Source organism: Notolabrus celidotus, chromosome 1, assembly GCF_009762535.1.
Source record: "Notolabrus celidotus isolate fNotCel1 chromosome 1, fNotCel1.pri, whole genome shotgun sequence".
NCBI lineage: Eukaryota > Metazoa > Chordata > Actinopteri > Labriformes > Labridae > Notolabrus > Notolabrus celidotus.
The window spans coordinates 23350260-23367637 of NC_048272.1; the positions used below are offsets into that span (position 1 = coordinate 23350260).

Below are 17378 nucleotides of genomic sequence, written 5' to 3' on the forward strand. Positions count from 1 at the left end.
TGCTGTGACGTAACATATGACCAGCATTCCTCGCCTACAGTAGAAAAAAAATAAGATAATTACTTTGACTGATAAGTCTAAGTTTAGTTAACTAAACACGCACATCCCTGCTTGTTATATGTTTTAACTTTTGCTGCTTGATTATTAGTTCAACTACTTTTTGGATCAGGTCTACATAGTCTGTAGGCTGATTTTGATTAGCCTGAACTAGAGGTGGGAATTGATAAGATTTTATCAATGTCAATGCCATTGTCGATTCTGATCATCAATCCAATTCCTTATCGATTCTCCTAACGATGTACATACTGAACAACAGGCTGACCTCATTCTCGGCCGTGTGAGTCCGGACATGGCCCATTGAGCCTGGAGGAAAATACTTTGAATTTGGAGAGGAAAAACGCTTTTCCTCCGGGGGTCATTGGGAAGTATTTTACCCGCTCTTGGTGCTTCATTTTCGGCCGCGTGAGTTCGGATGTTGCCCCTCGAGCCTGAGGGAAAGCGTCCCGACTCCGTCAGGGGAGAGGTAGGCGGGGGTTCGCCCCCCGACGCGAACATGTTCACATGACCCCTTCTCCACTTAGGCCCGACGCGAACCCCAAGCTTCGAGGTAGAGTCGACAAATGCTTCAGCATATTTGAGGTATTTGCACCTAGGAGTTCTGCGTTGCAGAGTGTGTGACGTAATGCAACGTACAGCGACAACGTGACGTCGTGCTGGGGAATGAATCATTAAGAAGAATCGATAACATTTGAGGTGTAAAATTCCGATGGAATTGATCAATTGGAACCGTTCTAAGTCGGATCCGTTTTTTGATTCCCACCCCTAGCCTGAACACCTTGAGTTACCTTAATGCACTTTGGTGCAACTGTCACAGTAAAGAGAGAGAGGCAATTTAGGAGCTAACCCTTGGATTTTAGAGTAATGTTGCACAGTCTCACATGTTATGCTACCAGTGCAACCACCACTGAAGACATCTTATTGAAAAATACATAACTGTAGACAATTTCAGCAGTTTCATGTAGTATGATTTTATATGGGCACCAATATGGCATCACAAGCACAAAGAGAAAACAGGAGAAGCAACATTTTTGTAATACAGTAGAATACATGAAACTGGTTTTGTAGTGGAGATAATGTTGATAACTCCGTCTGGACACTAGTTCGTGCAGTATTACCAGATTCACACAGGGGTTGGCGGCCAGAACACCACTTAAGGCCAAATGCCTGAGAGCACGAAAAACGCAGAGAGTTGGAAGTTGGTTGATTTGGGCTTTACTTCGCGTTCGTGTGTGGGTGTGTGGTTTTCTACAAAGAAAACGGGACAACAAATATGTCTTAAATAAGTAAAGCAATAAACACACTTCTTTATGCTATAGCTTAGCTTAGCAAGAGAGTCTGCAAATCTACGAAATGAACACATGGAGAACATCTACACTCTAAACGGTGGCTCAGTGCAAGTTCACAGTGCAACATCAAATTAAATCAACTCTCTTATTACAATTATCCTTTAGATTAATACTCACTCTTTCATTCACGCACATCCAGCTTCTTATCACTCGTCTGTCACTGCACCTGCTCTCATCACCGCATGGCCTCACTCACTCACAGTCAAACACTAGCTGGGGAAGCCCCTCCCACATTGAAAGTGAAAGCATAACTTAAACAGAACTGAAACCAAACAGGATTTAACATAACTTTGGGGCCTTTTCTACAGGTTTTGCAAAGAGGTGTAACGTGTAGCAGATTAGATTTAATACAGAGTCTGACAAGAGAGGCAGAGTAAGGGATAATGAGGAGATAATGTGCTCACATATTGGACTGCTTATGTAATATGGATTTAAATGCTAGACTTTTTTTTTTAAATGAAAGAGCAGTTATTTTAAGAGGCTGTACAAATTAAATGAAACAAAACTGGAATTGAAGTTGTTGATTAAAAAAAAAAAAAGGCGAGTGATGGAAGGTGATAGCAGCTACACGCTCCAGAGAGCATGTCGCACCCCACATCATCTAGGACTGGAGTGAGTCGTCCATCCGCGAGGTCTCCTGATTGAAAAGTTATCAGCGATGAGATGTCACACGCAAACACTCGCGCACACACGCCCCTTATCTTGTTCCCGCATGTCACCTGTTTTAATGAAACACTCTCCTTATCCCCTCCCATCTCTCTCTTATATTCCAACAAAGTGAGTTTGGTGGGGATCAATCAGCCGGGCTAACAGAGTGCGAATTGTTCTCCTACGTTCCTATCTCCATTCAGCACTTCAGCTGTCAGCTTGTGGAGATAGGGCCTGAGTTCTGTCTGTCTGCAGTTTGAATCTTGTAGGTGTTTTTGATTGCATTTGCCATTTGAGCTGAGGACTTTGTAAGAGTTTTGGTGGAGTGAAGATTAAACTTAGCAAAGTTTTTTGGGTGTTGTCATATTGGAACGTGAGCTTAGGGTTTAAGTGTTATTCATACTTAGCAAAGGTAGAATAAGAGCGTATTACTGCCAGAGTGATTATAGCACTCCTCACACAGACCCGAACTGAAACCATAGTTCAGAGTTCTTTGAATCTGAAAGTAAGATTTTTGCCCGTTGAAATATAATGTAGTGACAGTTCTCCTTATGGCAGTATCATAAAAGCTTTACAAAGCCTCCAACAAAGCAAGATGCATGCTCTGTCATTCCTTTTGATCTCACCCCAGCCATGACATCTTTGATCCTCTCTTCTCTCTGCCGCCACTCAGCGTAATATTAAAAACCAAAAGTACAGTGCCATGGCTGCTGCTGCTTTAAAAGAGCCCAAATCCTTGTCATCATACATTAATAACTGCACACACACACACACACACACACACACACACACACACACACACACACACACACACACACACACTGTCTCTCCACATACACACACCAACACAAACAACACTGACTCTGACACAGAGAGAATAATAAAATGCTACGCCTTTACCATCTTTCCCTTTTTCTTCTTATTGCTTTATTCCCCAATGTCACAGTTTGCAGCAGCGCACAACTTGAGCTCTCTTCATAAAAACCCCTCACTGCCAAGGTGAGACAAAAAATAATGAGAAACTTTAACGATTTCAGCCTAATCTCTCCTCACCAACTCTGCACGTATTTATGCAAAGCGTCACAGGCAGAAAACCATTGGAGTATTGTTTTGCTTCTTTTCCCTGCAAAAGTTAGCAATCAAACTAGCTGGGGCAGCTAATGTTTTTCTAATAAGAGCTCACCTCTAATTTCAGGCAACCGAAGCAGTTGGTGCAGATTAGCAGAGGCAATTTTCTGCTTCAGATTCCATTATTAAAACACTCCTGCTATCAGAAAGTTTCTCTTGTTGAACTGAAAAAAAAAGTTCTTTTTTTCATTTATTTTTTTAATTTGAGCTTTGGTTAATACCTAGGGGCTATTGTTATTGTTATCTCCTGCTTTTTAGAGAGTCAGAATCAGAATGCGGAGTGGAATGTCAAACATGAAGCAGTCTCATAATTATTGTAATCTCAGATTTAAACTGCTGGGAGCTTTTAACTGGCCAATGCAACAACAACATTCCTTTTTCTGTGCAGCAAAACCAATTCTCTGCAGAGCTGACCACAGCACATCCCCCTCTTCCAATCCAACGTGAGCACAATGTCCCTTTTAATTTAAAGAGGACATTTAATCCCCACTCCTGTATCCTGTATCATTGAATATTTGTCAAAACTGAACGAAGCCCACACCTGATACGAATGTATATAGGTTGCTTTAACATGACTTAAACTCTGTCTGCTCTTTTTATCATAATCATGTGAATTACATTAACCCCGATAGACCCTTGTAAGCGCCGAAATTTAGTGACAGTTAGTCAAACATTACACATAGTACAATTATATTTAGCTGTGGCTTGACCCTGCATTATACAGCAGAGGTAAAATGTAAATTATGATGGTTACCATAGGTTACTGTTGGTCCAGAAAGGGTTATTTGTCATATAGTATGTCACCGTCACGTTCTTTCTCTCTCTCTCTCATTCACTTTCCTTTTCATGAATATTCTCTCTACCAGTGATTTATTTAATCCTGGTTGCTCTCCCCTCCACTGCACTCCTACACTCCTACACACACACACACACACACACACACACACACACACACACACACACACACACACACACACACACACACACACACACACACACACACAGGTGCAGTGCATTTCAAAGCAGATCTCACACAAACTCATAGTGTGTATTTCTCAGTGAAGGCAGTCTATTGAGCTCATTCATATGTGAAGGATGTTTGATTCTGTAATTGCTTTAAGGGATGGCATGACGGCATTTCTTAGTGTGCCTAGTGTGTGTGTGTGTGTGTGTGTGTGTGTGTGTGTGTGTGTGTGTGTTTTGGATTGTGCACTTGCATGAGTGCATATGTGAGTGTCGGGTGGTCAGCTTCACAAAATAAAAAGGCATGTCCCATCATGTAAGATGAAGTCATGCGTGTCTTTATTAAACCAAACACTAATTCTGTCTACTCCTCTCTCTCTTCATTTTATTAAAGTGCAGAGTTGTACACAGATTAATATTGAATGTGAGAGATCATCATGAGGTACCTTCCAAATTGAAAAGCTTTACGATGTCCAGAAAGGGTCTCGACTGATTTTACTCAGAAGGAATAGACAGATCCTGTTCTACTCAGAGGTTTATTCATTTAATCTATCTCAGTTGTGGATTATTAACTGCTGACTTTGGAAGCAGCAGATGACACAACAAAACAAAGAGAATAAATAAAAACAGTAATTTTATACTCTCTTTAATTTGAGGATATAGAAATGTTTGATATTTATGTGACAATGGAGCAAACTCTGTCGATCAATAAGATCATGTGATGTGATGATATGTCCCCTCCATTGTCTGCTATGGACAAAGTCTCTGTTCTTCCGGTGGGCCTGTCTGAGACATTATTTGAAAAACAAAGTGTAAGGGAGTCATTATGGATACATTTTTGATTCTGCTTGAATTGTGACATGAATCACACATATAATGGCCCTCAAATCTGTCTGTGGCGGAGAATTAGCATGTATAGTACAGTGCATTATCAGACTGACATACAGAGGATCACAGATTAATATTTAGATTGATAAATTAGATGTGACACCTAAAATGTATTTTACGTTTCGCTCTCTATCGAGCCCTGAAAAATGCTGTTGAAATTACGTTGAGCAACGCAAGCTGTCAGCTGATTTTTTCCTATAACAAATGTGTGTTTTCTTAATTGTTTTACTTTAAAAATCTATGAAGCTTTCGGTATCAACACTCCCATGTGCACAGTTAACTCTCTATAGAAAATATTGTTGGTGATTTCAACAGAAAAATAAAAATATGTATATTCACCGGAGGAAACTGAATTAAACTTTAGCGTTTGAAATAGGTTGGGTTTGTTTTTAGAAAGATGTGATTGATGACAGAACTTACCATGAAGACGATTGTTTTACTCCTGACTATTTTATTGAACAGAATGCTTGTTTGTGGCAGCTGACCATTTAAGAACGAAGAACATTCATTCACATGAAATCAAAGCCTGTCGCCATGTTTAGAGTTATTGATAATTAATGTAACACTCTGGTTTGCCTCGCGAATAATTGCGCACAAGAAATTCGAAATTCTGTGGGCGATCCCGGCTGAACTGTGGATAATTAGGCGCGTGATGTTTAAATGACGATTGTTTTCAGCCGCCACATTTATCAAGACCCGATCATTCGTACGCTGGGATTGGTCAGATACGAATGTTTCATAAATCACACGTGTGTCTTGTCCTAAGACCAATTCTGTGCTCAGATCTGCACCCGTTTTCACACAACATTGATAAATGAGGCCCAATGTGTTTCAATGTCAAAGATCATTCTGGTAGCCCATACATTTGAGTATAAGATTGCAGATCAAAGATATTATAACCTAAGCCTAATTTTTCTGATCCTCAGCCTGCTATGACTTTAATCTCATAGATTTGTACTGTATGTAGACTGCTACAACTTTAATTATACTAGCAGACGGATAAACCTGAGCTCCTTTTCAGAAAGTGCTTCTGAAAAAATCTGAGTGCAACACTTTGTGATATCAAAAATATAAAAAATGCTACAATATTACAATAGCAGTATTATTTACCCCCAACGGAAAAATATGTTTCTCATAGCAACATTTTTACAGTAATGAAATAATTTCCCTCTGTTCTTTCTGTTCTACTTCACTCTATTTTGCCTCTTTCTGTTGCCCATCAACTGAGTGTGCATATAAGAGTGTGTACAGGAAGCAGTGCTTTGAACGATAAGTTGTGTGTTGCGTGTATGATAGTGCGTGTGCGTGCATGTATCCATATCCCAATCCTTCCAGTTACGAGTTCTGTCACAACAGCAGGTAAATTACTACAAGCAACAGAGCACTCAAGGATTACCCTCATGTAGGATTAGCATTCGCTACCTGTCCATGTATGAGTGTGTGTGTGTGTGTGTGTGCGTGTGTGTGTGTGTGTGTGTGTGTGTGTGTGTGTGTGTGTGTGTGTGTGTGTGTGTGTGTGTGTGTGTTTGTGTGTGTGCATATGTGCATGTGTTTGTGGGTGTGGATATAATTGTGTGCTTTTGTCTACACACATGTACTGTATGTGTGAGGAAGATAAAAGAAAAGAGAAAGTTTGACTTTGACTCTTAAGCTGCTTTGTCGATGCATAATTCATCCTTCGGCACAGACTGAACAGGAAGCCTTTGAAACTGTCTTTGCTTCTCGATTTGCTACTGAAACAAACCGTAAACAATCTCAAACCCAACAACATTTTTCTTTTCTTGAAGAAAAATTATAAAAATAACCTTTATGATTTATTGACACAATACAGAAATTGTTTTTGCTGCTTTAATGGAGGGGACATTGAAATTTAGCCCCTTGTACCTATTTTTTGTTTTAGTTTGTGCAACCTAGAAATGTTATTAAGCGACTAGTTTCTGAGTCGATTAAATTGAAATTGAAATTCCAGTTAGCTGACAAGTCTAAAATTGAGAAAATACTGTCAAAACTAAGCTCAATTGGTTTAACACAGCAAGACACTGCCCAAACCATATTATGTGTAGCTATTTGAACTGCTATTTGAAACCATAAATCACCTTTTTCTATAACAGCATTTCAAATTTTGACAAAATGTGTGGTTCTTTGCAACATGCAAAATTAATGACTGTAAGTTATTGAATAAAAGTTTAAATCACTTTCAAATTAATAGATCAGCATGGAAATGTGTGCCATCTTGCTACTTGTCTAACAAACACAAGGCACAGCAAATGACAAAAAAAAAACATGGTTAATACTAGGGATGGGCGATATTATCGGCCCGCAGATATTGACTTAAAAACCTAATATCGGGAATTATTGGTATCAGGTTTTTATAACCGATGTTATAACCGGTAGGCTTTAGCAAATCCGAGCCTGACGTATAACAACAACAACAACACATTAGACTCTTGGGTTGCTAACAGTGGCTAACAAGCTTGCTCGCCCGGTGCATGAGATGTCCATGGTTTGGAACTATTTCCAAGTGTCACCTATGAATCGTAAATTTGCAATTTGCAATGATTGCAAAGTGTTGGTTATGCGAGGAGGAAACAAGGCGTCTTCCTTTAATACATCAAATTTGATCTCCCATCTCAAGAAGACTCTTTCTTGTTTTTATTTGCACTATTTTGAGAGAGCAGAGCGAAGGAGCCCAGTTAATAATTTAAGGATTGTATTATTTGCCAAGTTATGGCCATTTCCTCATTCACTGAACTTGGAATAAAGGAGGACTACGTTTGTTCACTACTCTGGACTGAAGATATGCATCTTCCTTGTTTTGATATTGTTGTGTTGTTTGAGGCAAAATGTTTCTCTCTAAAATCTGTAAAAACTAATAAATATGGCAGTGCCATATTGGCACTTTTTTCCATAACTTAAGTTGAAGTTGTTCTCTTATTTTGCACAAATAGTGTGTATATTTGCATAACAATACAATTAGGCATAATGTGTTAATTCCACAATAGGAGATATATTATGTCGTTACCAAACTGTTTTGGTGTAAAAAGTCTGAATATATCCGTATCGGAAATTAAGAGTTGGGGAATATCGGAATATCGGCAGAAAAACCAATATCGAGCATCCCTAGTAAATACTAAAATACACAACAAAAAATCCCGATAGGTCATCAGAAAAACTCCCAATAATAGACCAACAGTATACAGTTAGGCCTTGATGAACATTTTGAAAATTTTAAACAACATCATGCTTTTATCACTCTGTATTTACCAGCCAGCACACAGCACTCCCACACCTTGTGTACCTGATTGACTGAGGAAACATTTCTGTTCAGTGAAAACAACAAGTCAACATGCTCTGGTAAAAGTCGAGACTTAAGTCTATTGACTGGAAGTTCAGCAGCTGAACAAACTCCTCTCAGCCAGCATAGATGTTGCCAGCACACAGAGATAGCAACGTTCCAATTGTTGTTTTGCTTTAACAAGTTACCTTGTTAATTGGTGACTTTCAGCCAATGTGTCTGTGGTAATTGTTGTTAGAACAACTGTTGAAAACGGAGCGTCTTTAACTCCCGCTCCAGCTTCCTGGCTGTCCGCATAGTGGGCCTGCATTGATACCAAAATTAATAATTTGTATAACCGGCTAGTAATTATGGGGTCGACTAGCAAAGGTTGAATCATTTAATCAATTGACCGTGCACATCCCTTGTGAAAACCTGAGTTTATAGAAATTTTAATTTGGCAATCTGTGTTGGAATTTATATATTTATTTAGTTGGTTTAGGTATATTTTGGGGATTAATTTACATAGAAGAGCTATGTTCAATCAAACAGTTAAGTTGCAAGTATTTAGCATTATGTAATCAAAGGAAAGTTATGACTGTAAAAGAAAAAAAAAAATTCATCCAGATTTTTTTTTTAACGGGCTTTCTTCAAATAAATTTGAAGGAGGAATTAGTAACAGTTATCTAAAGTGCATAGCTCAAAGGTGCAGTGTTTAATATACAGTTGATTTGATCAAAACAGACTTAGTAATGGAATTTAATATTCATAAGTATATTAAAGTTAGTGTGTAATAACATGAATATAAAAATCTTTTTGTTTTTGTTAATTTGAAGGAAGCCGTCAGCTTGCACTGCCATGTTTGTACAGTAGCACGGAACAGACAAACTAGTTTGGGTAATTTCGTATTCAGTTGGTGGCTGCCGGAAATGCACCATTTGGAAGACGAAGAAGAAGAGAGTGGTTGTTGATGTGCCCAAAATAATTTATATAGAAAGTCGTTTTTGAGGGTAAAAAACCGGGACAACTTTGATACATCAGCTGTGAGTGTGGCTAGCAGGTGGTATTCGTGATGTACTCTGACAGAAACTCAGTTCAAATCAAAAGTGAATACGAATAACCTTGGTCTTGTGGAGAGAACCATCTGGCAGAGCTCTGAAGCTGAACTTGCCATTCAAAAGACCAGTTTCTTTATCCTTTTATTCTCAAGGAGGTTTGTTTCTGCTAGACATCCACAACTGCGAACGGCAGAAAGTTAAAGACAACAGGATAGGGATTTTCTATTCAACAGAACTTCACATTGACCACTCAATGCCAGGTTTCCAGAGTGCTATATTTACAAGTCATACATGAGCAGTAGAACATCGGCATCATCTACACCAGCTTTTCACAGATTAGAATCCTCTCTCCGTCAGAGCAACAGTCATTGGTGTCAACAACAAAGATAAAAGATGTTCCCCAAAAATGTTTATATTCTTATTTATGTCGTTTCTTGTTTTTTGGCTATTTTATCTTATATTATAACAAAAAAGCAAGAGAAGAGTTATTACTAAATACATGCTGGTGAAACTACTGTGGATAATACATATTAATCAGCCATTTCTTGTTGATTTTCTTGATAACACACCGAACAATCATTACTAAATCTGTGGCTAGTGGGAGTAAAACCTTTGTTTCAGGATTCTGTACAGGAGAAGCTCCGTCAAAGGAGGCACTCTAATGAACTGATAATTGCTGCCAAGAGATTTGAGCACAGAGAGAAAGTGAAGACATTCTCAGTTGGCAGTGGCGTGTGTTTTAATCATGCTGACCCTCCTCTCTCCCCTCTTTTCCTGCACAGACCTCGGCAGACTGTGTCTGTGTGCACTGAGCTACAGGCCAAGGTGCTGCAGTGCTACAGAGAAAATCCTCAGCAGACCCTGCTCTGCTCCAGCCTGGCCAAACAGTACATGATCTGCGTCCAGCAAGCCAAGAAGGTAGGCGAGGGCTGCAAACTCTATGTGGGTAAAGGGGAGGATAAGAGTATAAGGACAAGGTTTTTTTTGATTGGATATTGGAGTGAAGGCTTGTTTGTGTGGGTGTATTAGTTTGTTTAATCATGTAAAACGTTTGTATGAAACATGTAACAACATATTTTTACTTACTGTCTCAATCCCACTGGTATTTACTTTTTTTTAGCTCTCCCTCCTTGCTCTTTCCCTTTGAGAAACACACTTGGCCAGAGTATTTGGAGGAGTTCCCTTTCTTTTAAACATATTTTTTTAATATGCTTCCAGTTTTTAAAGAAGACAGCAGGATAGCAGCTAATTAGTGAGACCTGCAGGAAACTTGACAGTGACACTGACAGTGGAACAAAAAGGTGAAGGGACAAATAATCCTTTCAATCCTTGCACAAAATCAATTGTAATCTGCAAGTTGGTTTCTGTGACACTTCAAATGCAAAGCTTAATCAATGAGACGTGCGTATCCAGCGATTTATAAGTCACCAGGCGTGCTCTGTGTTTTGGAACTTTCTGATAGGAAGATTACACTGTTATTAGTGTATTAAAATCAGTTTTGGCAGTCATCTCTTTGAAATGCATTCTGCGTGCTGCTGATGCTTTTGCAAATAGTGTTCAGACCCTACGCTTATCTACAAAGTGCTTATTTTACCCAATTTCTCCATCAAAAAACAATAATGAATGGGGCAATTTGCACATTATTATCGTGACAGAACGCACTGATATGGCTCCAAAGCAGATAAAAGGCACAAATCAACAATTGGTGAGTTTGGCAGTTTAAACAGTCGATAACAGCAAAGCAAAGGCTCACAATAAAAGCAATCAGTCTTTTTAAACTGGTTCAAAAGATCCATTTGCCAGCGGGATGGGGCTCTTTGGGGAGAAAATAGCATATATGTGTTTGTACGTGAGTTGGTTTGTTAATTGTTTTTGTGTGCATTTGTTGTATAAATAGTAGAGAAGTGTAGAGAAAAAGCAAGCTAGCAAGTGTTTAATTCAGGTTCAATCAGGCATATCATTGAAAAGGTAAAAGTGAATGAGATTCAAAGAAAGAAAGAGAAGACACAGAAGAGATAAACAGAGAGAGTGAAAGGGCGGGTGAACAAAAAAGAAAGAATCAACGCTACAGCCTTCCCTCTCTGAGTGAACATGATGCTCTGAAAACTAGAACAGACCAAACCCTATAATGTCCTCTAAAGAGAATAAAAAACTTCTTCACTTGTAGCTGGTTGAAAAAAAGGCAGATTTAGCCGATGTTTTCGTGGCACAGCATACAAAACCACTGAGTGGTACTCTCTCTTTCCTGAATTTAATATAACTGTAAGTTGCTTTCTTACTTTCAGACAGAAACAATCTTGATCTGAAAAATTTTATCACTGAAATCCTCTAAGTCTAACCTTTCTTTATTGGGATAATCCTACAGAGATAAAATCCTGCTTTTCATGAGCGACCTGTGCTGCTCTTTTGAAGTCGTTTGGAATTCCAGGTTGACCTTTTAGACTTCTGAAGAATGCTCTATCACAAGTTAAAACTTGAATACCCTTATAAATGTTCAGAGATCTAAGATATACATGTGTAAATGTAAAATTCCTCAAATTTAAAAGTCCTATTCACCTACCCACAGCCAATAATCCATCCCATATTCTGTCTTACTTGTTTCTCTTAGATCTGTCTATTTTCTGTACATACTGTCTGCTCATCCTTGGATCTTTCAGGCTGCTGTCATTGTTGATTCATCTCTTCTCATCTAGTTTTCATCCTCAATGCATCCCTCTTACTATATGAAAGCTTCTTCCACTGCCCTTCGCTGCACACTTTCTTCACATTACCCAGTGCATTAGTTCTGATCTACACTGCTAGTCATGAAACATTTTTAGCTCTTGGTTAGGAATAACTAACAGGTCGGCTGCCATCCTTTCCATGTTCATTTGCAAACACAGCCTGCTTTCAGACCCACTGCTGTCTCTGTTGAACACAGATTCCTTGGCAGGCCCAATTAGAAGCCTAATAGAGTTTTTAAACAGTCAAATAGGCAGAATGGTGCCAATTTTACTTCATCGAGATAGTGGCCACTGTGAAACCTTCGTAGTAATTATGCATGATTTATAATTCAAAATCTCTCTGGTCATCCCAACCTGGTGTCTGTGAAATCACTGACTGAATCTGAATATGGATGATGCACCTCCATCTCCTCCAAGCGGCAACCTCCAGTCTAAAATATGAGTCCAATGTGAAAGTGCAAAAAACTGCAGTTCATAGAGAATCCGCTTGAAGCTGGCTCCGGAAGTACCAGAAGTCACATACACATGAATGGGAAGAAGACGATCTTTACAGCAGAAATAAACATGTTTACAGCCTGGTACAAAAGACGAGTGTAGTCTGGATAGCTCATTTCTGAATCGGCACACACTGTGAGAGGGGTGAATTTTTTTCTAATGTGGCAATTTCGAAGATATTGAGATTACGAGTCTTCCAATGAGAGGCACAGCTGAATGCGGGAACACTGTAGCTGTTGGCTAGGAGGCTCAAAGCCCGCCTCTTTACGTCACAATCGCCTGGCAGCAGCTAAATGGCTGCCGTCAACGATTGGCCTCAAAACAGCGCTTCAGAAACAGATGGGTGACGTCACAGATACTACGTCCATATTTTATACAGTCTATGATCTCCTCCCATTGTAAAAAAAAATTGAAGACAAAATGCCGCCATTAGGGGTTATCACATATTGCACTTCTTATTTTGGAGCCAGAAGCAACCCGGCTGGTGGAGCTGAGGAATTGTCTTCTCGGCATACAGTAGGAGCAGATATTGTCGGTATGAAGCAGACACCTGTGGCTGTTGGAAGTTAAAAGACTCTTTTGTTAGTGTTGGTATCTTTTTCTCTCTTCACTCTGTAATCTGCTAATACATTAAAGAACCCTGCAGGAGCCTTCATTTGTCAACAGAGCTGTCAATCCTCATGTATCTTTTTAGCATCAAATTACTAATAAGAAGTAAACTTCTCCCAAAAATGAACACTTTAACAGAAATTAGCACAAGAACTAGCATGCTATGACCGAAAGGATATTAGAGAAATATTTATTTGACATGTATTTAGTTCTTTACTCTGACCTTTTTCCCATCTGTCCATTTGTTTCTATTTCTTTGTGATGTCACGAAATCTCCAGTGTATTAAGAACAATTTTCAACCATTAAGAGCAGCCTGAAGACTGGGCTCAAAAGACTGTGGGATTATTTGGACATTCGTCCACATACTGATTTAACTTTGGCTACATTTGGTGTGAATATTCAACACTGTAGCTTTATAAATGTCTGAAATATGGAGCAGCATAATAACCGCTCCAGAACATTGGCCAGCGATTCACTCTGCTGTAGTTTAGGAGTTGAAACCTCTCTCCAATTGGTTCTGCCTGGCTTCACTTATAGCTATAGCTGCAGTAAGTATTTTCATCCATATTATACCAGGTTCCGTATCATGCGATAGAGCATCTTTTACACTAGCGGCATGGATTAGACAGGGTCACATATGGTGCAATGAGAGTAGGCAGATGGGGGCAGAGACAGTAGTAGAGTTAGAAGAAACACAGAGGAATATGAGATGGAGACAAAAGAGGTGTTGATCCAGTTTAGACTCTTTCAACCTGGGAGGCGAGGGAGCGCTGAAAGTGGGGGGGGGGGGCGCGGAGGGAGTGATGTGAGAGAAAGATACTGTTTGAGGTGAAAGGAACAGATGTATGCTGGTTGTCTGAAAACAATGGGGAAGAGTTGGGACATTTTGCCTCACTTATCAACATGGTCAGCAGTTGCAGCAGTGGCAGGCGATGCAAGGTTCATTGACTAAACTGAGTTAGTTTACAGCCCTCAGTGGACACAATAGGTGTAAACAAATGACATTTGGTCTGTTCATAATCATATATCAAATTATCAAATTACATATGAACAAACAGGCATTATATATATATATTATTTATATATATTATATATATATATTCAGACTTTCATTCCATATATTCAGACTTTCATCCAATATATTCAGACTTTCATCCAATATATTCAGACTTTCATTCCATATATTCAGACTTCATTCAATATATTCAGACTTTCATTCCATATATTCAGACTTTCATTCCATATATTCAGACTTTCATTCCATATATTCAGACTTTCATCCAATATATTCAGACTTTCATCCAATATATTCAGACTTTCATTCCATATATTCAGACTTCATTCAATATATTCAGACTTTCATTCCATATATTCAGACTTTCATTCCATAAATTCAGACTTTCATTCCATAAATTCAGACTTTCATTCCATAAATTCAGACCTTCATTCTATATATTCAGACTTTCATCCAATATATTCAGACTTTTATTCAATATATTCAGACTTCATTCAATATATTCAGACTTCATTCAATGTACTCAGACTTTCATTCCATTTATTCAGACTTTCATTCCATATATTCAGACTTTCATCCAATATATACACATAAGCAGCCAGGCCAACAGGTGTCCTGTGACTTACACCTTCAGAGAATCTCATCTCAGATGCCCTCTGAGATTAGTGACAATAAATCTAATAGAGTATTTCCCTATCATAATCAAGAGCATGCTTCTGTTCTTTCCTAGCATGAATTATTAATTTGTTGTTAAGATTTTGTGCTGCTTTTCCTTAAAAACCTGTTTGTGCCAAGATTTGCTCTGTTTCTTCTGAAAGTTGTTTCTAGCACAATTTTCCTGTGCACCAGCTTTAATCCTTCGCTTCTCTCTCAGGCCACTTCTTTTTTATGTATATATATTTTTACTGAGAAAAAATGCTAAATTTACAATGACAGATTAACACCGGAAGTCACAAAAGCAAAGACATGTATAGTGAGTGACTATTACAACGAAATACTATGCATCCCAAGTATTGAAGTTCAAAAATAATAATAAAACAATCCATAATTTCCTTTTTTCAATTTTTCAGTGAGCATAGAGAAAAAAACAGAAACAAAACATATCTATATATAGTATTATAGTATATGTTAATAACAGTTATAATGGTAATATAGCAATACAACTAAATATAATACAATGAATTAAGAATCAAAAGTAAATACAAACTTGTATTAAAAAAGAAGTTTTGAAGAAGGATAGAAAGGATTGCCACCTATCAATAAACTTTCCAGAGTTGCCTCTTAGTGAGTATCTTATCTTCTCAAGTTTTAGAAAAGACATGACATCCTTGAGCCATTGCGTGCTGGAAGTAGCTTTGGTGGACTTCCAGTGAAAAAAAAAGATAGCATCTCGCCAATAAAGAAGTGAATGCTATAACATCTAACTGCTTCGAGGTGAATCGATGGTAGCTCAGGCCACTTCTGAACGCTTGTGGAAGATCTGATTCCAGACTTCCTTTCTACTTTTGAACTTTTTTGTGCACCAGCCCTGTCAAAGTCCCCCAATCAATAGATAGCCTGGTATTGGGTTAACCAGACATAATGTTGTGTTAGCTTTACTCCATAGCCCCCAGGTGTCACAGGCCAAAGTATGAGTAAAAGCAGGCAGAAGAAACCAACTCTAGTTGTGGCCAACGTTAGGGTTTATCAGTTTGACACAACTGTCTCAGATTTTTCTATTCAGAAGCAGAGTGTCAGAATCCATGGTTTTTCAGTTCCTTCTGTTTAAAACTAAGTTTGAAATATTCTCATTCATGCCCAAGAGGCTGAGTGAAACTAGTAAACATTTTGTGGCCTGCATCAGAGGAAATCGTCTTTTTCAGAGTGCTGTCCCCAAAACCATCAGCCTTGTCTTACACTTTATGGGAGAATGTAGCAATGCTGGGTGAGATGCGGCTTCTCAAACAACAACTTGGAATGGTACCACAATGACTGAGACTGGGTCAAAAAGAGAGCAGATACGAGCAGAGCTGCCACCGGAGGCTTCCGATCAGTCAGCCTTAATGAAAAGAAATGAGTGGGCAGTCCCAAGACCCCTGTGGACACGCAGGCAGCTGTCCAGTGTTCCTGTCTATAAATGGATCTGACAGAGCCAGCAGCTTGGCAGAGCCGAGGACTTGAACCAAAAGTTTTACAAGGGAAAAGTTTGAGTATTGCTGCAGGTGGTTAAGGGTCAACAGGGCGGTATTATGCACAGCAGATTTAGTCACAAGAGAGAGCACTGGATCATATTACATTATGAAATATAATATTCACTAGACACCTGGGGGAAACAATATGTTAGCCTTGGGACTGTTAATAATTGGAGGTATTACCTTCCTCTTTAAGAGAAGCCTGTGAATGCTGTAAAAGGGTTTGTTTAAATGTAAGTAATTTAAAGCTGGGGTTGGTAGTCAGATTTATATACACTTTTTGTTATACTGGTTAAAATGATCTTCATGTCCCGACGGCAATCAATACATAATGTGTTCCTAAAAAAGAATGAAAAAGAGCAGAAGTGGCAGTAACGTGCAACATCTATGGTGGAGAAATGTCTCAATCAGTAAGCACTTATTTTAAAGGCTACCAAGTCAAGATCCATATTTTTTGTTTGTCATTGTTTGCCTTCTCTGGGGAATAGAGTTCTATTCCAACAAACCCGGTCTGTTTTGTGGTCTTTTCCCAAACTTGACACCAACTGGGGGTAAACTAAGTTGGCACCTTTAAATTGCTAAATGTAAAAATTCTTGATATGTCAAAAATGTCTTATTTTCTCAAAAATTACTATTTTAGATTTTATTTTCACATGATAAAAAGGTTTGTCTCACAGTTCAACTCATTTCTGATGATTGTAAATACAGGCTGCATACTGGTGCAGTGGGTAGCGCTGTTGCCTCAAAGTTAGAAGGTTCCGGGTTTGAGTCAGGTGCCTTTCTGTGTGGAGTTGCATGTTCTCCTTGTGCATGCGTGGGTTTTCTCTGGGTACTCTGGCTTCCTCGCACAGTATAAAAACATGCTCACCAGGTTAGTTGGTCTCTCTAAATTGCCCGTAGGTGTGTGTCAGCTCCCCGTAACCCCGAACGGGATAAGCGGTCAAGATGATGGATGGATTGAATTTACTTTAGTTTTGTTCAGTCAGCATGATTCATTAG

The 17378-nt window shown here is 38.8% G+C and overlaps 1 protein-coding gene across 1 annotated transcript in view; it reads left to right on the forward strand.

The window, feature by feature from the left end:
• LOC117812413 (MICOS complex subunit mic25a-like) overlaps positions 1-17378 on the forward strand; it is a 94029-nt gene that overhangs the window by 60104 nt on the left and 16547 nt on the right. The window contains exon 7 of the mRNA XM_034683159.1: positions 10148-10283. Within this exon, the coding sequence (XP_034539050.1) occupies positions 10148-10283 (136 nt within the window). The remainder of the gene's footprint in view (positions 1-10147; positions 10284-17378) is intronic.